This window comes from Taudactylus pleione, unplaced genomic scaffold (genome assembly GCF_031769625.1).
Source record: "Taudactylus pleione unplaced genomic scaffold, aTauple2 ptg000454l, whole genome shotgun sequence".
Taxonomy (NCBI): Eukaryota; Metazoa; Chordata; class Amphibia; order Anura; family Myobatrachidae; genus Taudactylus; species Taudactylus pleione.
The window spans coordinates 3,971,858-3,998,047 of NW_028284856.1; the positions used below are offsets into that span (position 1 = coordinate 3,971,858).

General features: G+C 44.5%; 1 protein-coding gene across 1 annotated transcript in view; it reads left to right on the forward strand.

The window, feature by feature from the left end:
- MOB1B (MOB kinase activator 1B) overlaps positions 1–16,823 on the forward strand; it is a 75,744-nt gene extending 58,921 nt beyond the window's left edge. The window contains exons 5-6 of the mRNA XM_088448239.1: positions 13,636–13,799; positions 16,300–16,823. Of these exons, the coding sequence (XP_088304365.1) occupies positions 13,636–13,799; positions 16,300–16,377 (242 nt within the window). The 3' untranslated portion in view covers positions 16,378–16,823. The remainder of the gene's footprint in view (positions 1–13,635; positions 13,800–16,299) is intronic.
- Positions 16,824–26,190: the final 9,367 nt, after the last annotated feature.

Genomic DNA, 26,190 nt, shown 5'->3' on the forward strand with positions numbered 1-26,190 from the left:
ACTTCAGCCACTGAAGCGTTATGGTTCTTACGAAACTCCCATTTTAGCTGCAGAATTTCATCCATCTTCCGGTCTATCACCTCCTTGGGGTCGCTGGTATCATTGGTGACATAGGTGCAACATTTTGCTCCAAATTGGGTGGCTAACGTTACGCAATACCCTCCAGTAACAGCAGTTAGATAATTTAACACTAGCCTGTGTTGCACCAGTTCTTTCTTGTACGCTTGCAATTCTCTCCCTGTATATGTGTCATCATACATCTCGGTGATATTATCTATCAATTTAGCATTTCCTGAATATACCTAAAATTGGATGTACCCCAAGCAATCCTGGTGGGATCCAGTGCGACTAAAACTTGAAATCCAGTTGTCTCACTAATTAACTGAGTGGCTTTGTGCACATCACCGGGTATCATATTTCTTTTGCCTCTGTGTTCATATTGTGTGTGAAGATATGGTGATGGTGTGTTCTTATGTATACCAAGCATTTCAAAATGTGTGAGGGTCATAACTTCTGGGACTACTCTTCCCAGGTAACACAAACCTTCGGAACTCGTGGAGAGCCACTTATACGCTTTTCTTCCACATATAAAATATACATTATCAGGGAGAACATAAGGAATGGTATGCATCATTATCATTAAGCACATTTCCCTTGCAAACAATCCTATTTATGGGTCTTCCATCTGGTACATGCAAGTTTCTGGCTGTATTATTTTAGCACAATAACCATCTGACACCTTACCAATAATTTCTTTGGTGGAACTCAATGTATACCGATACCTAAAATGTTTCCCACCAGATTTAATTGAGCGTAACAGATCATGGTTTATGGACTCATTATCAGCTCTTTGTGAGGTCATCATCTGATTATTCCCTGTCACTTCCGAACTCCCGGGTTTATTAGGGTTGGTTATGTGTAAACACAATAGTGATCTATCTACTTGGAATTGGTAGAGTTTGAAATGAGGTGGTTTGGATGAGAGGAATTTTCCATCCAATGTTTTCCCTTTTTGTAATTCTATAATTTCCATGATATTCAGCGGAAATGGCACCAACCCTACATTATGCTGTCCCTGTGGCACATGTGAACACACCCAGCAATAAGTTTGATTTAACACTTTGCCTACCATGCTATGATAATCCTCTAAAGGATACCCACCCCAGTACGGGTTATATTTAGGTTGGCACCGTTGGATACAGTTCTCATCAACTAGGGACCCACAAAGCTCACAAATACAGGAATCTTCAGAAAATAAACCTCCACACCTTCCCCGAGTATCCGGAATGACAGCTCTCTTAACAATAACAGTACTAAGATTGGTCATACACTCCCCTGATTGGCATTGTACTCCTCCTGACGCCACTCCATCAGCACTGCCATCAGCTCCCATTTCCACAATCGGTCTTCCATCACACAAACTGGATATTCCCGAACCGACCAGGATGGTGAACACTCTAAAAGAGAATATGAAAATGAACACAGCAGGCCCGTCCATTGTCACAACAAGACCTGCAAATTTCTCTTAGTTGAGGTATCTCACTACGACCTTTTCAATCTTCCCGGAACAAGCTCGCGAGCGACAGGTCCATGCTATCAGCCTTGTCTCCGACTTGTTTCTCCACCGGTTGATTGACCTTTTTGCAGTGAGTGGAATGGACCCAGGTATCTCTCTCAGCCACCTTCAAAGATGTAGTACTTGTCAGCAGCACCTGGTACGGACCTTCCCACCGATCAGTCAAACAACCTGAACGCAAAAAATTTCTGATCATAACATATTCTCCTGGTTCAACATCATGACAGTTAGTGTCAGGCATATCATGGGACAACAATTTCAGTTTCTGCTGCTGTTGCTTTAACTGCTTACTCATTGATATGAGATACTTTACAGTTACCTCGTTGTTATCCTTCAAGTCTTCCTGTGGACTTATAATCAAATGAGGTTGTCTACCGAACAGTATTTCAAATGGGGACAGATTTAGAGGGGGTCTAGCAGTGGTCCTTATGTAACGCTTACCAAAGGTAACGCTTCTGGCCATCCTAGTCCAGTCTCTGCCATGATTTTACTTAACTTATTTTTAATAGTCCTGTTCATCCTCTCTACCTTGGCACTGGCTTGCGGTCAGTAGGGGGTATGAAGTCAGCTATTAATACCCATCAGCTTACACATATTTTGAAAAATATCACCTGTGAAATGAGTACCCCTGTCACTCTCGATGATTTTAGGGATACCGTACATGCATACACATTCCTGAACTATTTTCTTGGCAGTAAATGCAGCAGTATTAGTGGCCGCTGGGTAGGCCTCAACCCAATTAGAAAATACGTCAGTGCACACTAATACATACTTAAGATTCCTGCAGGGTGGTAATTGGATGAAATCAATTTGTATCACCTGGAAAGGTCCATCAGTCAGTGGAATGTGGGACGTTTCGGTAGGGATCGCTTTCCCTATGTTGTTCCTCAAGCAGGTCAGACAGGACATTGCTATCTTTTCTGCTTGTGAAGAAAACCCTGGTGCGCACCAGTATGCTCTCACCAACTTGCACATACCTTGTTTTCCCAGATGAGTCAGACCGTGTGCTGCCTCAGCCAGGCAGGGGTAATATGCCTTGGGGGCTACTGGTTTACCTTGTCCGTCCGTCCAGAGCCCGGAGGACTCTTGTTCACATCCCTTGGACTTCCAAATGGATTTTTCCTGAATTGAACACAAATTTTGCATCTCAATTAATTTCAGCATATCAATTGTTTGGAAAGACATAATTTTTTTCAGTTGGAGAAAACATTTTTAACCCTGCTGCCCATTTTGCAGCTTCATCGGCTCTGTTGTTGCCCAGTGACACCGGATCATCCTCACATGTATGGGCTTTACATTTAATTACTGCCACCACTTTGGGCAGTTGGATTGCCTGTAAAAGATGTTTTATGTGTCGGAATGTGCAACTGGTGTGCCTGCTGCTGTCATAAAATTTCTCAGACGCCGTAGAGCCCCAAAATCGTTCACCACCCTGAACGCGTACCTCGAGTCAGTGTAAATGTTAGCAGATTTGCCTGCTGCCAGTTCACACGCTCTAGTTAGTGCTACTAACTCTGCCACCTGGGCGGAGTGAGGAGGACCAAGAGGTTTAGCTTCTATGATGTCTGTGTCATTTACAACAGCATAACCTGTACATAATTCACCTGTGTCTGTTTGTCTATGACAACTCCCATCCGTATAAAAGGTCACATCCACATTCTGTAGAGGTGTGTCATGTATCTCAGGTCTAGCAGTAAAGGTCTGATTCAGATATTTCATACAATCGTGCGTATCATTATGTCCGCTCTCACCTCCCGCTAGCAACTCGCCTCCTTCCACCCTTTGTACATCATGTTGTACATATGGTAAATACGTTGCTGGATTCAGCGTCCTGCAATGTTTAACAGTGATGTTTGCGGGTGCGATTAGAGCTAGTTCCCATTTGGAAAACCTAGCCGAAGAGACGTGTCTGGTTTGAGCTGAGTTCAACAGAGCAGATACAGCATGGGGAGTGTAGACAATCATATCATGACCCAGTACTACGTCCTCACTTTTACTCACCAATAGAGCGGTAGCTGCTACACTTCTCAAACAAGTGGGGAGTGATCTTGCTACAGTGTCCAATTGGGCACTGTAGTATGCTACGGGTCTACTGGCATCACCATGTTTTTGTGCAGCACAACCATCGGCTTCTGTACAATACAAATCCAAAGGATTTTCATTATCAGGTATTCCCAATGCAGGAGCTTTTGTCAGACTATCCTTAAGATTAAGGAAAGCCTGCTCTGATTCCTTTGTGTGTATGACATGATCGGGCTTTGAGGAAGAGACTAATTCCTGTAAAGGCAAGGCCAAAATTGAAAAACCTGGGATCCACATTCTACAGTATCCACACATTCCCAAGAAGGTACGAATTTGCTGTTGATTCTGCGGCACTGTCATGTTCTGTATGGCCTGGATTCTATCATTTGTAAGATGTCGTAACCCCTGGGTTAGGCAGTGTCCCAAATATTTTACTCTGGATTGGCACGGCTGTAGTTTGTTCTTAGCCACCTTGTGTCCTGTATGCGAGAGATGAAGTAACAAAAGTTTAGTATCATTCAAACATGACATAAACGAGTCAGAACATAGCAATAAATTGTCCACATATTGAATTAGAACAGATCCATTGGCAGGTTGAAAAGATTGTAAACAGTCGTGCAATGCCTGGGAGAAGATACTGGGGCTGTCTATGAAACCTTGGGGTTACCGTGTCCATGTATATTGTACACCTCTGTATGCAAATGTGAATAGATACTGACAGTCAGGGTGGAGAGGCACAGAGAAGAAAGCAGAACAGAGGTCAATGACAGTGAAATGGGTTGCATTTGGTGGGATCTGCATCAGAATGACAGCTGGATTTGGTACTACAGGGAATTGGCTCTCTACCACTTTATTAACACCTCTAAGGTCTTGTACCAGCTTATAACCCCTCCCACAACTCTTTTTCACTGGAAAGATGGGACTGTTGGCTACACTAGCTGTACGAACTAAGGGCCTGATTCAGAGCCGTTCGCTATTTGTGGTCGTTCGTTCAAAAACAAGGGGTGGCTATTCAAATGATCCGTTCGCAAATTGCAGTCTGCTCCCACCTCTAAGTCTGAACGAGCGAGCAAAACATACGCTCGTTTTTTTGATAAAAACGCCCCCTGGCCGCACGCACCATACGTCATGTCCGCTATTTATTAGATTAATCGAGTACATCGTACAGCGTATGAACTGCTCGCTATTCTTGTGGTTGGTGTTTTCAACCGCTATTTTGCGAGCAGTTCTGAGTTAAAAAAAACCAAGTGACGTGGTCAATGACGCTGCTGTATTAATTATGCACTCCCTTAAAACGCCCGTTTTGACCTTTAAGCACGCCTGCGTTCGGATCTCCACTCCCCGTTTTCAAGCACCTTCCCCTGTTACCACCCACATACGCCTCATTCTGTCACTCAAAATAGCAGGCCTTCGCTATATTGCGTACCAACGATTTTCGGCCGCACTGACTGGTTCGCGTATGCGTACTAAAAACCGTACGCATGCGCAGATGTGCGAACATCGCTCGGAACGAGCGTACTGCCGCTAGCGAGTGGCTCTGAATGAGGGCCTAAAATTCCCTGTTGCAATAATCGCTCAATTATTGGAAAAACCCCTAGCTCTACCTCCTGTTTTAGTGGGTACTGGGGAATTTTTGGAGCTTGCCTACCGCTTTTTAAATTTACCATTACAGGGATTACGTATGCCATTAATCCAGTGTCCTGCCATCCTTAGTCCAAAGGGAATCTGGAATTTGGGACAACATTTCATCTACCTGAGATGGATTTTCATTTAAACTAGTAGAGTGATAGATTATCCTTTGGGGAGTGTCCAACATATCCCGCACCTCATGTGCAACTCTCTCTGGGATATCTAAAAATACACCATCAGGGGTGCAATATATAACACATCCCATTTTACATAACAGATCTCTACCCAGCAGGTTAGTAGGAGTCGCAGCAGTCAGAAGGAAACAATGCCTGGTATGCAATGGCCCAATAGTAACCTCTGTGGACTTTGTTAAAGGATAATGTTCCACTTAAGTGTCCTGTTTGCTTGCAATTAAAACATGTTCGTGGATCGGGTGAAGACATGTGTTGTTGTGAGGTTTGAGCAGAGGGCAAAGGTGGTGGATATGGGTAAGGATAGGGAGGGTAAGGGTATTGTGGGGGATATGAAGTTTGTGGGTAGTATGGGACCTGTGGTTGTATTGGGTTAGTGGAATAGAGCTGTGTTTGTTGTTGTGTGGGGTTAGAGAGGGCATTTAACTGTTCAGATGTAAGTGTGTGTGCAGGTACGAGTGTGTCTGTTGGCTGTGATGTTACCGTCATACCCTACAGAGCTTGGATACTGACAGCCATTAGTTTTTCGCTCTGGGTCTCTCTCTTCTTTGAGATGTTTTTATCATGTTCTATGGCAGATTCTATGAGGATATCTATTGTGAGTCCCCTCCAGCCAGGCTTTGAGGTCTGAACCCGGGTCTTTAAATTCTCTTTCAGACCGTCCATGAGTACCGTGACTATCATTCCCCTGTGGTGAGTGCTATCTTTAATATCTTCTATCCCAGTGTACTGGGTGATAGCCTGCAGAGCCCGGTCGCAATAATCTTCTGCAGATTCACTCTCCTTTTGCTTAATGGTGAAAATTTTGTTCCAGTTAACTACTACTGGAAAATATATACCCAATTGAGTTACAATGCGGGAAATGTTACCTTGGTTTACTTGGTCTGTTAAGGGAACGTCACCATCTAATACACAATCCGTGATAAATTTTGTCACATCGGTATTGCTTGGTAGACAGGCCCTTAACACCACACGCCAATCTTTATTAGTTGGCTCATGTGAACTACCGAAATTTCTGAAAAATCTTTGACATTTGGCTAGTTCCTTTTTGGGATCGGGGAAGTCATTTATGATGGAATTTAGTTCTGCTCTTGTCCAAGGACAATGCATTACCACTTCCCTCGTGGGCACTACACCGTTCGCATCTGCATTTCCATTTGGAATGGTTATTGTCCGAATGGGATGCAGACCGGCAGCGCTGCTACCTTTGACCTTGTTACCTGGCTGGGGGTTTAATCTGTTGCTGCTACATATGGAATTAACAACTTCCTCTATGGGTGCAGAGGGTGTTAACACTTCCCTTGCTGTTACCGATGGAGATGGCGGCACCACTCGTCATTGTGGTGATGCAGCATCTATCATTTGCACAGCATGGGAAATGGCAGACATTACAATAGGCTCATCATCCACATCATAAACATTTTCTTTATGGTTGCTTAAGAGAGGGTACAAATTGCTTGTTACATTTTTATGGGTATTTTTGGTAACTGTACTTGCACCTCCATCCACATAAGGTGGGGGAGGTGAGCGTGAACTGCTGGCAATACTCTCCACAACGCTACCTTGCTGCACGTGCACGCCATTTTGCGGCCCGCCCGAAATTGCAATTTAGCGTCGCGGATGTATTCTCTGGCAATGCGCTCACAACGCTTGTTTGCGTTGCTTGCGCATTTTTAAGCCACGCATCCCCTTCATGCTGCCACAACTTTAAACATTGATGATATTTTACCTTTTTCTCTCGGGAGCGCATCAGACTGATGTGATCCCGGACATTATCTAGTACATTTTTATCAAAAATACCAATTCTGGGAAACGATCTAACACTCTTCATCATCATTTTAAACCATAAATCACAATACCTTATTGCATAAGTACCATACTTAGTATGCATAATACGATGGGCCGATCCAATCGGCGCTTCCATTAGCAGCACATCATTGTCTAACATCTCTACTGTTTGCGCGGCTCCCATTCTGAGACAAATCCTACGCTTTTCAATAAAGATTTAAACTGGTGAAAGAAAATCAAGATACTTTCACTTACCTGTGGACGATTTAAATCGGCAGCGCCCACACACATGGATAAGATTTGAAAAAGGCAACTTCCACACCCGGATAAGATTTAGTAAGGCAACTTCCACACCTATGGAAGTTTATGTCGGCTACTTCCACGCACCTCTCTACAACAAATACAACATGTACACCTGCTACTGTGTATAGAACGGTAAAGCTGCTTACCGAGCGACTAGCACTTAGCCCTTAAAGGTCATACGGTACCTCTAACTGTAGGGAACAAGTTACCCCTACCAACAAATACTCACTGTTACACACTTTTTCCTGCACAGAAAAATACACGTTAACCCAGATATTGATAACAATTGAAAAATGTAAACCTCAACGGCTTTGTTTAAACACGTGGCAGCACAACCGGAAGTAGTATAAGCTATTGTGCGACCAGTCGCATACACAATAATGCGTCTACCACACAACCGTATGACAACTTTTTAGCTGCGTCTGCAAAAGTGCATCTTTGCTGTGCGCAAAACTGCGACTCAGCCGCGTACTCAATACTGCGGCACCCCTTTAAAAGTTAGGTTCTATCAACAAAGGATAACCCCTCTCTTGTCCCTTGATTCTAGTCAGCTTTTGGCTCACACGGAAACGGATAGCGATCTTTCAGCACAAAGTGGTTGCAGGTAAACCCTGCATGTGGCCACTCCACCCTTTGCTGAAATATCGATAACCGTATATACCGTGTGAGTAGGTAAGTGACTTCACTACGAGCCCCCGACTAACAATACTGCCTTAGAACCTCTATACACTTATTCCTATACCTTCTAATATCCTGCCTATACCTTCTAATATCCTGCCTATACCTTCTAAGGATGACGCTAATTTGCGTACGCAGTCATACAGTAAATAAAGACTTCAGACCTGGAATCTGTGGTTCCAAAGCACAAGTATTATTCAGATAAAAGTACAGTCAGTTACACGCTATTGATCCAGACACAATTAGTCGCAAAGGAATTATACAGACCCAAGTACAGTATACATACGCAGCGCTTCCGGACCAGATGTTAGGCATCAGCAAGAAACCCCTCGTCAATCAGCATTCAGCACGAACACTAAAAACCCAGTGTTGGAGCACACATATTTATACCCCCCAGAAATAGACAACACAATAGAGAAGTTTGTTGCTGATGCCATTGGTTCCCAAGGGGGATGCATCTGTTACAGAGCATTTAACAGGCTGATTCAAATAGACCCCACCCAGCCTCCGACAACTGGGGGTCTCTGGTTTCCCGCCTCATGCAACATCCTAACAGTTGTTCATATAATATACATTTTGTTGCTTGAAGTCTCTGCGGTCCATAAGTTGAGAATGCATGATGCGATCTCCACACCGATAATACCGGAATTCTGTTGAAAGAGTATGCATCATTACAAAACCAAACACGGCTTACTTAGCATGTATAAAACCTTAGTTACCAAATAATCTTTATTTCACAGCATTTATACTAAATGAACGAACTTAAATCTTATCCCTTAAAGCTTATGGAACCTTGTATGTGGATATGTAATGTGTGAGTATGCGGGGTTTGATATAAAGACGCTAGTTAACTTGGAGCAGATGCGTGCGCATAAAGCTAATAAACAGCATTTTCATATAGGATCTTATGCATTCGCTAATATGCGACTAGTTAACAGTGCAATTGTGCGTATTAATGTGTATATGAGAAATGGTGAAAGATGCAATCGCATGGTGCTAATAGTAATATCGCCATATGTACTTAAATGTGAGTTTATCCAAAATGGCGCTTGCTGGCCATTCGCAAAATGGCATCTTGCGATCTCATTATCAAGATGGCGTCTTGCGGCCAGTCTTAAGACAACCACTTGCGCATGTCATCGCCAGGAATTGTATGCAACCATCGGTACACTGGGGTACAACAGACCTGACCGCAGCACTTGACTGTACCGTATCGCAAGCACTGCGAGCACTTCAGTGTATAATTCAACCAGGTGACGTGCACTATGACGCTTCCCGTTAATTATGCACGCCTCTGAAACGGCATTAAGATGCTCAGGCACGCCTACGTTCGCAACGCGACTCCCCCGTTTCCAGTGGCCTGCCCTTGTTACCACCCACAAACGGCCTCTCCTGTCACTCATTCCACTGGGCTGTCTTTGCTGGGCGAGCGAGCGCATCCCGATCGCTCGTACTAGTTTGCGCACGCGCACTACAAAGTACACGCATGCGCACATTAGCAAACATCGCCAGCAACGAGCGATCGCTTGCTAGCGACCGGGTCTGAATCAGGCCCTCAGGACAAAGCCCATCTGATCTCCATGAATCAACTTCGGCAACAAGAGTTTCAGGTGATTTGCTTTAGTTTCATATCAATATTAAGGTGCAAAATGGTCCTATAACTTGGGCATAAAATGGGGTCTTTAGATAGGACTGTAATGTGGCCCTCTAGGGATTGCTTAGAGAAATGGGTCCTATCAGAGTAGGAGTTGAAAGCCTGGACCAGTAGAGGCGTGAATTTATTAGGCTATGAAAGCTGTTGAGTCCCAGGCTTTAGCCGGTGGGAGACAAAGAGATCACCTGCTCTTCCTCCTCTAGAAGGAGGGGCTGTTCAAGAAAATCTGTTAATGTGGATAGAGTGGAATAGCTAAGAGACTGAAGATAGTCTTTTACTGCATTCTCGTGAGCTTGGATATCGTAAGGTACATAGGAGCGTGAACTGAGCAGGCGATTAGGTCTATAGTAATGTCAGAAAGTAAGTTTAGTAGGGAAATTTACTAAGTTTCAACTGACATCGAATGAGGCAAATTCGATCATTAAATATTCAGAATTTTCTAAAGGCTTAACTCTGCCGACTTTGCTCCATTCGATGTCTAAAACTTTGGCGACAATACCTATAACTCGGACAGTAACATGTTTTCGGACACATAGACCATCAGTCCAACTCGGCAGCATTTTGCCATAGACATCAATAGGACATTGAATTTGTTTTAACGGCCGAAATACAGTGCAAATCAGGCGCAAAAGACACAAAAAAGAACCCAAATAGAAATCTCAAATAGAACACCTTTTTCCATTTGAGTTTCACATGTCAACCGACACAGATGCATGCACCGATCAGGGAGATCATTGATACTGTACATGCATCTGTGTGTAAAAAAATAAACACAGAAGCAACGTAATTTGTCCCCTGTATTTAGCACAACCAGTACCGGGTCTGCAAAGCCCGGTGCTGGTTGTTCTTTTGGGGAGGGAGCCACGCCATTTTTTTTTCATTTTTACACAGGTTTTATTTTTTTACACACATATGCATGTATCACAGCTCTCTCTGATCAGTCCGCGCATCTGTGTTTATTTTTTTACACACAGATGCATATATCATGGATCTCCCTGATCCGTGCAGGCATCTGTTCGTTCAAATTAGCCAAAACCGAATGCTAAATAGAAATTAAAAATACGAATGATATTGAACACAATATCGAATGACCATCGAACACAAATGACAGCAACTCGGCAGCTTAGTAAATTTGCTAATCTGTTTGAAAAATGAAACACATGATAATGGATGATGTTATCCGAGACTGATCTCGGATGAAAACGAATAGAAATCGTCAGCTTAGTAAATTTACCCCTAAATGTCGGTGGCTTAAAAATAATTAATCCTGCAATAAACCAGGTGGGGGCAGGAGAAGAATGTATAGTCTATATCCACAGAATGGGATATCTTACAGGTGTCAGCCAGCTGGTGCTCGTGCAGGATGCGTCTTACTTACCTTACCGGGCCTGTGAGAGGCTCTATTCAATGTATTATGATCAAATTCTCCACCCACCACCACAACACTTTCCAAAAAAGCCCCAGCCTTCTCTAGCATGTAGGAGATAAATAGAGGTTGCCCTTGATTAGGTGTTTGTAAATTAAGAAAAGAGAAGCTTTGGTTATAGATCTGACATGCTGAGAGACATCAGTAATAGGTAGGTGTCTAGCAAACAATATGGCCACTCTGATCGTCTTCCTGGCAGAGTTGCCACTATAAAAAACATTTTAATATAGGGATAGTAATCATTTGGAGAGGGGGAAATACTATATTTAAAATTAGTTTTATGTACAAGAGCTACATTGTTTATATCAGCCCGAAAAGACCAAAGCATCTGGTTTTGGTTTTTTTCAGGAACATTCATCCCTTTAGCATTTATAGTGACAACTCATAGTTCTTCAGAACATTAATAAGAATATATAGAGAACAGCTGTGGAGACTCCAACCCTACTATGTTTTTATCGGGGCCTCTGAGAGGCAATTTAAATACAATTTTGCCACTCAAACCCAATCTCAATTCCACTAACTACTGGGTGCAGTCCACTAATTGGTGCTTAACCAAAGGGGCATTACATACAGTACTACTGTTCAGCTTTAATGAGTTTTGTTAATGTTATGTTATTATTATTATTTTTGTACGTGTCAGTTTGCCCTTTGTTTGAAATAATTGCAAGTTAATAGAATTAACATTAATTGACACTGACATGAGATCTGCTCTGATGCGACAGGGGAACAACATTCTCATCAGGGGCGGAATTACCAGTGGTGCAGCAGGTGCACTGCACCAGGGCCCCTGAAAACTAAGGGGCCCACTGCTCCCCAGACAAGCAATGAGTTTTCCCCGTATTCGCTGCCCGACCATTTTGACCATGGTTGGATGACTGGTCCAGCGCTGGGAGCTGAGTGGGCCCCTCTGCCTGAGGGACCTGCCGCTTACCATAGAGAGATGGACCTGACCTTATGTGTGTGCAGCCGCATCAGTCTGCCATCTAAGCTGGACCGATAGGGGAGACCTACCACCTAACAGCGCCAATGATCAGTGCTGCCTTTAACTCACAGACAGCTCTAATTCAAAGACAGCTGTGGGTGAATTAGAAGCAGCTCTAGGCTGGTGTAATTGGTACTGCCAGAGCCTGCCTGACCAAGTGCCGAACTGAGGAAAGCACAGGGGCTGGGCCCCCTCTCACATACAGAGCAGAGGTGTCTATGTTCCCCCCCATTCTCCGTAGTGCACAGGACTGTGTGCTTGTACCCCTGTAACCCAGTGCCTCTCCCTCTATCACTATTTATCATCTTCTACCTATTCCCATCACCCACTGCCTCTCCGCGGAGGAGGGGGCCCAAAACATATTTTTGCACCTGGGCCAACCGCTTACAAGTTCCGCCACTGATTCTCATGGACTTTAATGATGCGGTAACTGGCATAGCCTTACTTTAGAATGCCACAGTTGTCTGTTTGGAAACTCCCAGGATTCTAAGCTGTGACCATGTTGCCTTGCCCAAGCCGTGAGAGAAGAAGGAATTAAGTAAAATTGAATCTCAAGACCCTTTGAAAGGAACTATGGGCCTGATTCAGAGCCACTCGTAAGCGGCAGCTCGTTCGCTCTGAGCGATGTTTGCCCAACTGCACATGCGTACGGATCATTATACGCATGCGCGAACCAGTCAGTGCGGCCGAAATTCATGTGCTCGCAAAATAGCGAATGCCTGCTAATTTGAGTGACAGAAAGAGGCGTATGTGGGTGGTAACAGGGGAAGGTGCTTGAAAACGGGGAGTGGAGATCCGATCGCAGGCGTGCTTAAAGGTCAAAACGGGCGTTTTATGGGTGTGCATATTTAAAACAGCAGCGTCATTGACCACGTCACTGGGTTATTTTATAGCCAGAACTGCTCGCAAAATTGTGGTAGCAAAAACCAACCACAAGAATAGCGAGCAGTTCATACCCTGTTCGATGTACTCGATTAATCTAACAAATAGCGGACATGACGTAGGATGCGAGCGGCCAGGGGGCGTAGTTTCCTAAAAAACGACCGCAAGTTTTGTACGCTCGTTCAGACCTAGAGGCGTGAACAGACCGCAAACAGCGAACGGATCATTTGAATAGCCACCCCTATTTTCTGGACGAGCGAGCGCTAATTGCGTCCGGCTCTGAATCAGGCCCTATATTAACACTGTGTGAATAGTAGATTCATAAGATCCAGTGATAGTGATACTCACAATGTCAACCTTTTCTTTTTATGATTAGTTATTTGAAGGACCCAAGTACCTTAGGCACTTGTTCATACAGATATATTAGTTTGTTATGTGCAATGAATAGTTTTGGTCTGGCTAATGTATGTTTATTTCTATTATATAATACCATTTATTTTGTAGGTGTCCCATTCCCGAAGAACTTTATGTCTGTGGCTAAAATAATATTAAAGCGACTTTTCCGAGTCTATGCCCACATCTACCACCAGCACTTTGATTCAGTGATCCAGCTTCAGGAAGAGGCACATCTTAACACATCGTTCAAGCACTTTATTTTTTTTGTCCAGGTAATGAAACCAATGCCGCTTCAAGGAGCAAGTAACCTTATTGCACGCTCTATTAAGCCAAAAAGGAAGAGCTGCAATTAAGACAGGTCAATTAACACATCTGATTTGCACATGTCACTTATTAATGACTTAAGATGGGTACACACTATAGCGATATATCTGCAGATGATGGTCGTTCAAATACGCTGAACAACCATCATCTACATGCTGCAGCAGGTCCGCTGGCCTGGGGGTGGGTAGGGGGCGTGTCCCAACCCCCTCCTCGCGGCTGCTGCTGTGTGTGTATGGGTGGTCGGCTGATTGTCCGTACACACTTGCCGATGGACAGATATGTCTGTAGACATATCTGTTCATCGGCTGTGCAGCACAGCCAATGCGATGTGTCTGTGAACGACGTCGTTCACAGACATATCGTCTGTACACACTGGCCAATGGGGGCACGATATATTGGCCGATAAATTGATCGGCCAATTTATCGGCCAGTGTGTACCCACCATTACACTCAGGACAGCCTGGTGTTTATCTAGCACACATTACAGGCAGTGTAAGTGTCGGAATCCTGTCATACTACTGCAGGTAATGTCTATGAACACTATAGATAACGTTCATAGAATGTATCCAAAGTAGTCTGACAGGAACCAATTATTAGAGCAGTTGTATTATGGGCACAGAAAGTGTCCGTCTGACACTAATCTATGACAGCACAGAAATTGGAACTAGGACCTCACAACTCCAAATTAACACCAGATCCAATGAGACTCGTACCAAGTTGAATCACCCTCTTGTATACGAGTACTATGGTAACACCTCCCAAACCATGCATTTGCCCATTCATACAGGCAGTCACACACAGAAAGATGCATGAAGTCACAAGCAAACGAAAGCAAATATGCTCTGTGTCTACATTTTCCAGTTCATTAATTGACTTCTGAGAGTTACCTACTAATGATGCTCAAAAGGTACAATTTGGTTGCTAGAGTTTTAACGCACATTTGCACTTTTGAAATGTTTGTAAATAACCCTCCCTAAAGGTCATTTACAAACACAAATTTATGCGGGTGGGTACATCTCTTTCATTTGTACGAATGCACACAATTATACACCACGCGTATAACACATTGCAGAACAGATACTCTTCTCCCTCTGTTTGGCCAGACTAATTTAAGTGCTATGAACTCTAGTGCTTTTGTAGCTGAAAAACACTAGTGTTCACAGCAGCCGGCTGATAATATTTTCTGATATGCTGCCAGACTAGCGCTACCAGATTTCTGTGCCGAACAGTTGCCTTTACAATGAGTTGCAAGTCTTAGTTCACCTTTCAGTACTTAGATGCTGCAGAATATAGGGGTAAAAAGTGAAACAGTCCTGTGAGAGTTGGGACACTTGCTAGCTACTGTATGTTATTGGGTTGCAGCCACAATGTGTCTATCCTCACATTGTTAGATGGTTTGACATGTAGCCCATGCCCATGTTGTAGTACCACCAGTGTGGTGTGTGTTCCCAAGGCTCTGCCTGTAGCTAGTTTTAGAAGAGGAGTTATTATAGCCGGAGTTATATAGGTTTAGGGGCTCATGCATAATTGGGTGTACACTTGTTTGCTTAGAGTAAAATTCACCATTATGATGTTTATTGTAGCCAGCACTATGGCCCTCATTCAGACCCACTCGCGAGCGGCTGTCCGCTCGCAAGTGGGTAGATGGTCTGCACTGCGCATGCGCACGACGGAGGGAGCTCCGTCGTGCGCATGCGCGAGACGTGACGAGCGAAGGACGTTCCTTCACTCGGAGTGTCTCATCAAAGGGGGCGTGCTGTCGATGTTGACTGACAGCACGCCCCCTTTGGTGGGCGTGCCTGCCAGAAGGAGGCGTTCCCAAGGGAACGCCTACCGTCTGAAGCCGGCCCCACTGACATCACTAGTGATGTCAGTGGGAGTGAGTTTGGCTCTGATAGAGCCAAAATCACTCCTGGCCTTGCGGTTGAGAAACTCAACCGCAGGCTTTTGCTCGCAGTTTCGATGGTCAAGACCATCGCGACCATCATCCTGCATGCTCGTATATTCTGTGGGTGGTAACCCACAGCTATACGAGCGTCCAGGAGGACGCTCCATATTAATGGAGGTGGGCCCTGATTCAGAGCGAGCACTCTGGTCAGAGCGTCCGGCTCTGAATCAGGGCCTATGTCCTCTTCTGATCACCGCTGGCACTTTCTTTATTGCTGCTGCTTAAATTCTTTAATTTATTCACAATTCTGTATGTTTTAACCAGATTTATTAAAAGACATATCTGGCAATTTAAATAATCTCTGTGCTGCCATAATATAGAGAATATTTTTTTGCACTACAAAAGTGTCTTCAGATATATTGGGGGAATAGAATTGATTATATTAAATGTTACATGTACAGTAGCTTGTAAAACAGCAAACTGAGTAACTGCTCATCACAATCAGCACCAGGAGATGTTAGGATGCAACTTTAATGCTAAGTTCTGTTCATATATTTCAGGAGTTCAACTTAATTGACAGAAAAGAGCAAGCTCCTCTGCAGGAACTAATTGAAAAGCTGACATCCAAGGACAGATAAGATTCAAGTCATTCAAGCACAGAGGCCTTTCATTCAAGCAAGCATTGTTTTGTTATCTTGTTCCATTTATAACAGCCAAAACCAATTTTATTTTAGCGTGTGTGTGCTTACAGAGGGAATGCGATGTACCTAATTTATTGCCTTCTAGTGATTCCAGTTGATTGTATTTTTACATAACCACATTCAAAGGAGAGGGAATCTATAAGACCATGTGATAATTTGCACACGTTTACTGCACTGAAGAGGTTGTTAAGTATAATGTGCCTAATTTAAATACACCTCAACCCTTTCTCAACCACTACAAGTTGCACATTTACATGAATGCTTGCTGATTTCCTATCTAGTGTAGGACGGTGACCTAACAGGTCTGTACAAATCAGTGTGACGTTAGTTAGACTGGGAAGACTGATTCTGAAGCCAAGAACTATTGCACATTTTCATGTTCTGTAAGCAACTAATACTAACTGATAAAAGTGGGTCAAATTTAGCAAACCCATATTTTTGCCATTTTTGTTTCTGATTTATACTCGGTGGAGCAAATTTATACCAGCTTCAGAACTAAGGCAGTATTCATAAGGTCAAATGTTTCATATAGATCTTTTTGCTTGTTTTAGTAATGCTTGCCTTAAGGTAATTCAGTAAATACATTGTACTAAAAAAATTTAAAAACTGACACAAGCGCTACCTCTTTAACCAAAAAAGGTTCATAATAGATGATGATAAAGATGGTAGAATTACTTATGTAACTATGTCTGGTACATTGAAAGCAATCATAGGGTGTACACTATTTATTGACATGAAACATATAAGTATAAAACACAATACATATGACACATAAAAACTTCAGCTTGGTAGCTCTGATATAAAATAACTATGTCACCAAGAAATCACAAATGCATGACATATATAAGTCCAATCTCAGTGTTTATAATATAAGGTGGCTGCTTTACCAGAATTATGCAGGTCATGGGCATAGATGTAAAAAATTGCGGAGAGGTAGTCCGGGTCCCTCAAATCCACAGGTCCATTGATTCTCCACAATCCTGGTGCTGCAGTAGTTCTAACTCCCTCCTGCCAACGCGTTTCGGTACTCCGTGTACCTTTATCAAGGCCTGGAGGTATGGATGATTGGGCTCTCTTAAATACCCCTTTTGATGATGACTTCCGGTTCTGGTTATCGCGGACCGGAAGTGGTCGCCCGTTTCTAATTGCAGTCCCTCTAAAACATCCTGTATATCCTCCCAGCTTGAAAACAGCATGTGGAGACGTCCTTATTTATTCCAAACATTCCCTTTCTTTATTTTCTATGAACGCTTGTTTATAGCATCAAACCGGAAGTTTGAGTCGTCCAGCCGGAAGTGACGTCATCGAGGGTTACGGAAAAGCATGTCCCAAGAAATATGGAGCGTGACATTAGTTCCACATCAAAATAGGCTGGGACAGCAGCTCAAGGTTCCGTTGTGGTCGCTGGAGTATCCTTCTGGGCTGCCGGCATGTATCGAATGGAGTATACAGAGAGTTAAAGTGATCCTCTATTCCTTGGGCGTCGTCTGCAGACATAGTTACATAAGTAATTCTACCATCTTTATCATCATCTATTATGAACCTTTTTTGGTTAAAGAGGTAGCGCTTGTGTCAGTTTTTCAATTTTTTTAGTTCAAAGTTTATTAGTCCTTGGGGGGACTGAGATCTGACTGTTAGCTGCTCACTTTTAGGTGTAGCGCTGTATAAGAATTCCCGTTTTTCTTGTTACAGTAAATACATTGTATTTAATTTTAGATCAGAGAAGATTTGTCAATATAAACTACTGCATTCACTTGTACATTGACTTGGTAGCAAGTACAGTAGCTTATAACCAATAATAGAAATGCAATGAGTAACACAAAAATGCACAGAAAAACTATTACTTTCATTAGAAAAGCAATAATTTAAATCATTATATACAAAAAAATCAGTTTAAATAAACAGGACCTAGTAATTCTTCTGTAGCAGGTATATGAAGCCAATAAGATACTATAATACAATAAATAGATGGACTGTCCTATGTCCAGGCCGTTGTACATAATCTGGGTTCACACGAAAATATTTTCTGTCCAACTAGTTGATTGGTTGGAATGAAAATCTGGTAACGTAAATGATGATCAGCAATTTGCTTCTAAATGCCAGAAAACAGATGAAAATGGTCGTCACACAAGTTTGTTAAATGTTTGATCCAAACAATTTGTTCAAACAACAGTTTTTGTCCATTTTCCGGCGTTTGGGAGCAAATTGCTGATTGTCAATTGCTTTCATACTTTACCAGATTTTCATTCCAACCAATCAACTAGTTGGATGGTTGGACAGATAATCTTTACATGTGTATGCAGCTTTAGGTGTACACTGCTCCATTTGTGGTGCATAGAACAGAAACAGAAATCATTCAACATGATGGATATATTTAGTCCATGCAAGCCATTTATGGTGGAGCAGGATTTTCTGCAGAGGCCATTTTGCAGTGGCATTCCAGTGACATGATCTTCGAGTTACACATTATCATTATTAAGCAGAATCACATTTTGCACTGTTTTTACATTTTCATCTTGTGTAATGAGTTAAGCTGGAGTGATTGTAAATTAATTCTACAGTGTGATGCAATTAGGTTAGAACTTGGGGGAAGATTTATCAAAGCTTGGAAAGAGATAAAACAGAGAGAATTAAAGTACCGACCAATCAGCTCCTATCATTTTTCATTCAAACACAGTGTCACAAATCGCAGTATTCTGTGCAGCCGCCAGCCTACTTACTTGCTTCCTCACTCCATGCTCTGGCTTCGTGGCAGACCTCCTGGGACTCAGTGCGGCTTTCATCCAGCCGCGGTGGCTCTCTTTACCTGCAGCTTCGCTGGCTTCCATGTACAACATTCCCTCCAGTGCTGGCTGCTGGGCGCAGCCATGACAGTCTGAATCCAGTTTGCTGACATCTGTAGCCAAGCCCTGCTCTCCCAGGGGTATAGAAGGTTTCTTTCTGCACACCAGGGACGTGCAGTCAGAGTAAGCAGAGCCTCCCCTGTCATACTCTGAGATTTGATATAAAAATAACTTATAAATATATTTTTTGTTTATTGTAATAATTTTTATAGTTAACACTCACCAGCTTTGTGGAGTAGGACTGCAGGGTGACAAAAGATGAAGCAGCAACAGCTCAGCCTCGCTTCTCTATAGTCAGACACTGCATGCAGAGCTGGGAGCGGGCCCACACCACGGGCAGTGAGCTGCAAAGAGCTAATAGAGGCATGCCTCTGAGTATGGGGGGCGTGCCTTGAGCACTGATGGACACCTTGTGTCATGTAACCAGGAAGTGCACTGCAGTGGTTAGAGATCGGCGCTCAGCAGCAAGAAAAATAGACTGAGCCAGTACCGGAAAAAATTAGATACAATGTAAAAGTAAATATAGATAATAGCGCAGCTGGGGGTCTCAAATAAATGAGTGTGCATGCTGCGGTGTTCCTCTACTCCTGTAATGGTTTCCACTGCTGACCAGTTATCACAGTCAGGGTCCGTGTCTGATGGCACGCCACTGTGAATGGAGTGGACTCTCCTGTATCCTGGTAGTGTTGTCTGCTGCGGCTCACGTGTGCTCCCGATATACCGCGCACACTGCAATACTGTTCTGCTGATTAGCGGTTGAAATGAAAAGTAGGCTTCTTGAAAAAGTGCTTGTCAGTTGTGTCCTGAATAGGGATGGAGCAGGGGTATAACACCTAGCAGCAAGAGAAGACACAGGGATCTATTTACCAAGCAGTGTTAGGAGACAGAGTGAAAAGTGATAAGAAAGTGATAAGGTGCCAGCCAATCAACTCCCAACTGACATTTTTCAAGCACAGCCAGTGAGATGACAGTTGGGAGCTGATTGGCTGGCACCTTATCACTTTCTTATCACTTTTCACTCTGTCTCCTAACACTGCTTAGTAAATAGACCCCACAGTGATGCAGGTAGGAGAGTGTCATGTAACCAGGAAGTGCACTGCAGTGTTTAGAGATCAGAACTCAGGCAACAGCTGCAAGAGAAGACACAGTGATGCAGGTAGGAGAATCACTGGACATTGAAACTTAAGACCTCATACAGAGTCGGTCGTTGCGGCCGCACGGTCGTAAGGTAAAAGGGGCCGGATATGCAAATGAAGTGCTCGCAAGTTGCGTCGTTAAGATGGGATCGTTAGCTGGACGAGCGAGGGGAGGATGCGGCCGTAAGACTAAAAATATGCCCCCTTCTCGTTCGCATTACACGTCATCTCCAGGCATATAAGGATTAATCGAGACTATAGGGAACCATCAAGCTGGTCGTAGAGCTTAAGGTTGACCATACCCTCTCTTAAGCACTACGATCAAGTCAGTGTAAAAACCTCCCATGTCACATGTGCCATGACACTACTTAGTTAATTATGCACTCCCATAAAACGCCGTTTGCATAGTCAGGCACGCCTGCGTTTGGATCTCCTTCCCCTGTTACCACCCACAAACGCCTCATCCTGTCACTCAAACTAACGACCTGGCCAAGTTGAAGGAGAGAGAAATTTCTGATCGTAATAGCTAGTTTGCGCACACGCATTGTGAATTTTACGCATGCGCAGTTTAGCGTACATCGGTGGCGTACGACCGTGCGGCCGCAATGACCGACTCTGAATGAGGTCCTTAGTGTAGTGAGGGGAGAGTTACAGTGAGTAGTGGGTGAGACAGGTTTCCAGCACTCAGACCCATCTCCATGTGTGCTTCCCCAGCCATTGACCTCACCACATGTCACTGCTGCAAATAGCACTTGCCAGTGCAATTTTGTCCACAGCCTAGCTCACAGATACTGTGAGAACTCCTGCAAATACTTATCCTACTCGGCGACTCAAGTGCCGATTATCTCGCTGCACCCCATGCTCCCTATCTGGTTCCATCACGGTGATCCTTTTATTCAGTTCCATCCCAGAAATCCTGTACCATCAGCTCCAATCCGATATCATGAACTATCTCCATGTGTGCCTATATCATGAACTATCGGTTCCGGTCCAATAATCAGCACCATCGGTTCCAGTCCAATACGATGTACCATCAGTTCCAATCCAATAACCAGTACCATCGGTTCCAATTCGATAATCAACTTCTAGTACAGCGCAAAACCATCCCAGTTGTACTTCCAGCATCCTCATACACATTATTCAATGAGCAGGAAGTATATCAGACCAGCCAGCTTCCAGACACCAACCCCAGAACCCATTCCTGCCAGACACTCAAACCTTGATTCACATACGAAACCTAGCACAACAGTGACACACAGTCTGTAAAATGACAGAAGCTGATTGGTCGGGACTGTGGGCCTGATTCAGAGCCGCACGCTATTTGCGCTTGCTCGGTCAGAAAAAGGGGCCAGCTATTTAAATTGAGCGCTCGCTCTTTGCGGTCTGTTGACGCCTCTATGTCTGAGCGAGCGAACAAAACATGCGCTCGCTATTTTGTAAAGACGCCCCCTGGCCGCTCGCAACCTACGTCATCTCCGCTATTTATTTGATTAATCGAGTAAATCGAAAGGCATCTGAACTGCTCGCAGTGCTTGTGGTAGGTCGATGACGCTGCTTTGTTAATTATGCACACCCTTAAAACGCCCGTTTTGACCGTTTGGCACGCCTGCGTTCGGATCACCACTCCCCGTTTTCAAGCACCTTCCCCTGTTACCACCCACAAACGCCTCATCCTGTCACTCAAATTAGCAGGCACTCGCTATTTGGCGAGCGCTTGATTTCCGATCGCACTGACTGGTTGGCGCATGCGCATTACGACCCATACGCATGCGCAGTTGTGCGAACATCGCTCGGAGCGAACGAGCGGCCGCTTACGAGCGGCTCTGAATCAGGCCCCGTATCTCTCTCCACTCTATCTCTCTCCAAACATTGATAAATATCCTCCTCGGACACATAAGGACAAGTTCTGCAAGTTAAATATTTGAAACTTTGTAGCCAAATGTCAAATGAGGCCAATAATTTACACAATAGTTTTGAATATTTAGCATCTAGTCTAGCGTTTAATATATTAATCTTTATTTCAACCTCTTTTTGTGGTACATTTACCTCAGGGTGAAGAGGGTGAAGCTGAGGTGTGGGCTATGGGCCTGATTCAGCAAGGGTCGCTATTGTGATCGCGGTAGCAATCATGCACACAGTTCTGCTGCGAAAGTATGATAATAATTGCAATCGCAAATCACTCCCACTGACAACATTTAGACGCCCACTTCCCCTCTCAAACATCCGTAATACCTTGCAATCCAGCCAAGATATCAGTAACATCGAAGCCACTCACACATTTAAGGCAGGTCTGACGCTACCACTACATTGCTAACTTTCCTGCACGCAGTGAGAGCTTATGCTGCGTATGCCATCACAGTGGCTAATTTATGCACGCCCCTGCAACAGCATTCAAAAACACTGGCATGACTGCGTTTCTCTGACCACCACCCACAAACGGTGCTTCCTGTCAATTACTCTGCGATGGGTCTGCACAGTCACTGCAATCACAGTTGCTGGTTCGCGTACGCACACTGCGATGCATGTGCAGTACGCAACAATCGGTCATCTGTGTACGCTAAAGGTACCAATTTTTGCTTCAATTGTTGCAGCCAATTAGGTCTAAATAAACTTGAAACTGCAGTGTGAATGGAACCAAAAATGTGGCAATCTAAATCCACATCTCATCAGGATCATTCCGGTTTTGACACAGGCCGTTAGTAAAATGATTGGATGCTGGCCGTATCTGGATATGTCTGCAGTTATGTTCCACCTGCGCAAACTGTGACTTTCCTATATGAAATTGGCAGTTGATTATCAAAAATAAATAAAATACCTGTGTTTGATATAGTACTAAAGTCATTTTAATTCATAGCACTGTATGTAATTTGGAAATTCTAGTTGTCCATATATATATATATATATATATATATATATATATACTGAAATACTTATAATATTTGAAGATAGACATTTTTCTGTTCTTCCATGTTTTGGTTCTTATCTCAGAAACACTTCCTGTAGAAAAATAAACATTGTTACCCTATAATATAATGCTAACTTCTGGAAATATTAACGTATTTAGGCAGAGGTTATATTTTAATGATTTTGCTATAGAGTGCAACACAGTACAAGATATGTTAGCTACAATGTATATTTTTTTCAAAACACTGAAGATGGATGGGTATGTACCATAATGACATTGAAACAAATCTTGAAATCTTAAATTAACTAGTAGCCAAATTTCCAGGTACTTACTGAGTACTGGGCCTGATTCAGACCCGCTCGCGAGCGCACATCACTTGCAAGCAAGTCGATGGTCCCCAACTGCGCATGCGCACGCCGAAGCAGGCTCCGGTGTGCGCATGCGCGAGACCCGGCCAGCGACGGGCGCTCCCTCGCTACGGGTCTCGCACCAAAGCCGGGCAGCTGTCAATTGTGATTGACAGCTTGCCCCGTTTTGGAGGCGGGCAGAGGGGGTGGCTGGCTAAACGGAGGCGTTCCCGAAGGAACGGCTGCCGTTTGGGGGCGGCCCCACTGACCGCAGTGGGTGAGCTTCCGGCTCTATTAGAGCCAAAAGCTCACTGGGGCTTGCGGGAACTAGACCCTACCACAAGGGTCTCGTCGCAAGCCCCGATGGTCGCGATGATCATGACCATCGCGACCATCACCTGGCCGCTCGCTAAAGCTGTGGGTGGTCACCCACAGCTTAGCGAGCAGACAGGAGGCCGTCTTTAAAAAAAAAACCAAGGACACCCTGATTCAGAGCGAGCGCTCTCAAAGAGCATCCGGCTCTGAATCAGGCTCACTGTTCAATATGCTGCTATCTGATAGCAAACTATTAGGAAAGAGGCTGCTTTCATGAGTCTTGGTACTACTGCAGAGTAATATAGGAAGGGACAAACTTAGGATTTCCAGAGGGGAGTTTCCAAATGCTTGATTTTAGGTCAAGTGTTGCCAGCACATGAAAGGGGCATAATTAGCACATAAACTATAGTCTGCCTCTTACAAAGTTCAGTGTATGTAATGCATCAGTCATATACAAAGCCAGCGATCATAGGGCCTGAATCAGACCCGGTCGCGAGCGCTGAACGCTCGCAACCAGGTCGATGGTGGCCCAGAGCGCATGCGCACGACGGAGCTGGCTCCATCGTGCGGATGCGCGAGACCCGGATAGCGACGGGCAATCCATCGCTCTGGGTCTCGCACCAAAGGGGGCGTGCTGTCGATGTTGAGTGACAGCACGCCCCCTTTGGTGGGCGGGCCGGGGGGGTGGCTGCCCAGATGGAGGCGTCCCCATGAGAATGCCTACCGTCTGGGGGAGATGGGGGGGGGATGTCAGTGGGAGAGCTTTCGGCTCTGTTAGAGCCGAAAGCTCTCTGGGGCTTGCGGCTACGAGACCCTACCACAAGGGTCTCGTCGCAAGCCCGATGGTCGCGATGGTCTTGGCCATCGCGACCATCATCCTGGCCGCTCGCATTAGCTGTGGGTGGCAACCCACAGCAATGCGAGCGGACAGGAGGCCGCTCCATAAAAAAAAAAAAAAACGCTCTGATTCAGAGCGAGCGCTCTGTCAGAGCGTCCGGCTCTGAATCAGGGCCATAGTCAGCCAATATATGCTGCAGTAGGGCCAGCCCACCAGAGTTGAATGTTTTGGTGTCTTTTTGGATGTGGGCACCTTTCCACAATCTTAGGCCCTCATTCAGAGGCGCTCGCAAGAAGCGAGCGCTCGTTCTGAATGAGGGCGGCCGTTTCAGTTTTGAAGTGCGGCCTCCTGGTCGTTAGGTAAGCTGTGGGTCACACCCATCGGGGCTTGCGACGAGACCCTAAGGTTGGGTCTCGGCAGCCGCAAGCCCCAGGGAGCTTCCTGCTCTGAAAGAGCAGTAAACTCCCCACTGACATCACTTATGATGTCAGTGCGGCCACCCACAAAACGGTAGGCGTTCCTTAAGGAATTCCTCCATTTTGGAAACCACCCCCTACAAAACGGGGCGAGCTGTTGATCAACATCGACAGCCGCCCTTTTGTAGAGAGCTCCAGAGCGAGAGAGTTTTTCTCTCGCCCCAGGGCTTGCGCACGCGCGAGTACATTGGTGCTTGCGACCGGGTCTGAATGAGAACCTTAGTCCCCTGGTCTGCAGTACACTGGAGTATATCCAGAATTCTGGGGGAGCTGCAGATGAATCTTACATCGGCCCTGGGCATATCTGTGCACATAGGTCTGCTTATACACTGAATAGTGTATGTAATACAGTATTAATAATTGACATTGTAGATGGTCTATAGTAGTAACTTCCTCTGGGACCCCTAGAAGTGCATGTTTTCCATATCTCCTAGTTGGTACATAGGTGTATAGTGTTCATTCTAGCACCCTGCATCTTTCACAACCCGTGTAGTTCCTCTTTCCTGCCTGGGGTGTCACTTTCCACACTGGTGCTTCTACCACACTTAGCTGATGCAACAATGCTGAGATACAGACCAGATTGTGCTTGAAGCACCAGAGCAGAGAGCGAGGAAAGAGGAACTGCACGGGTTGTTACAGGTGCAGGGTGCTAGAATGAACACAAGGTGTATTTAATATTAGTTAACACATTTTAAAAGAGATACTTGTGATACTGAGTAAATTTGTAAAACATGTACTGTTAGGGCTTCCTGAAGTCCAAGTTTAAGAAACACTGTTCTTTAATATAGGCTGTAGGAGAGAGTCTAAAAGACAGACTTTCTGGGTCAAATGTAATAGGATGAGAGGTTAGAAAATGTGAGTTTTCTCACACTTTTTAAACTCTGCCAATC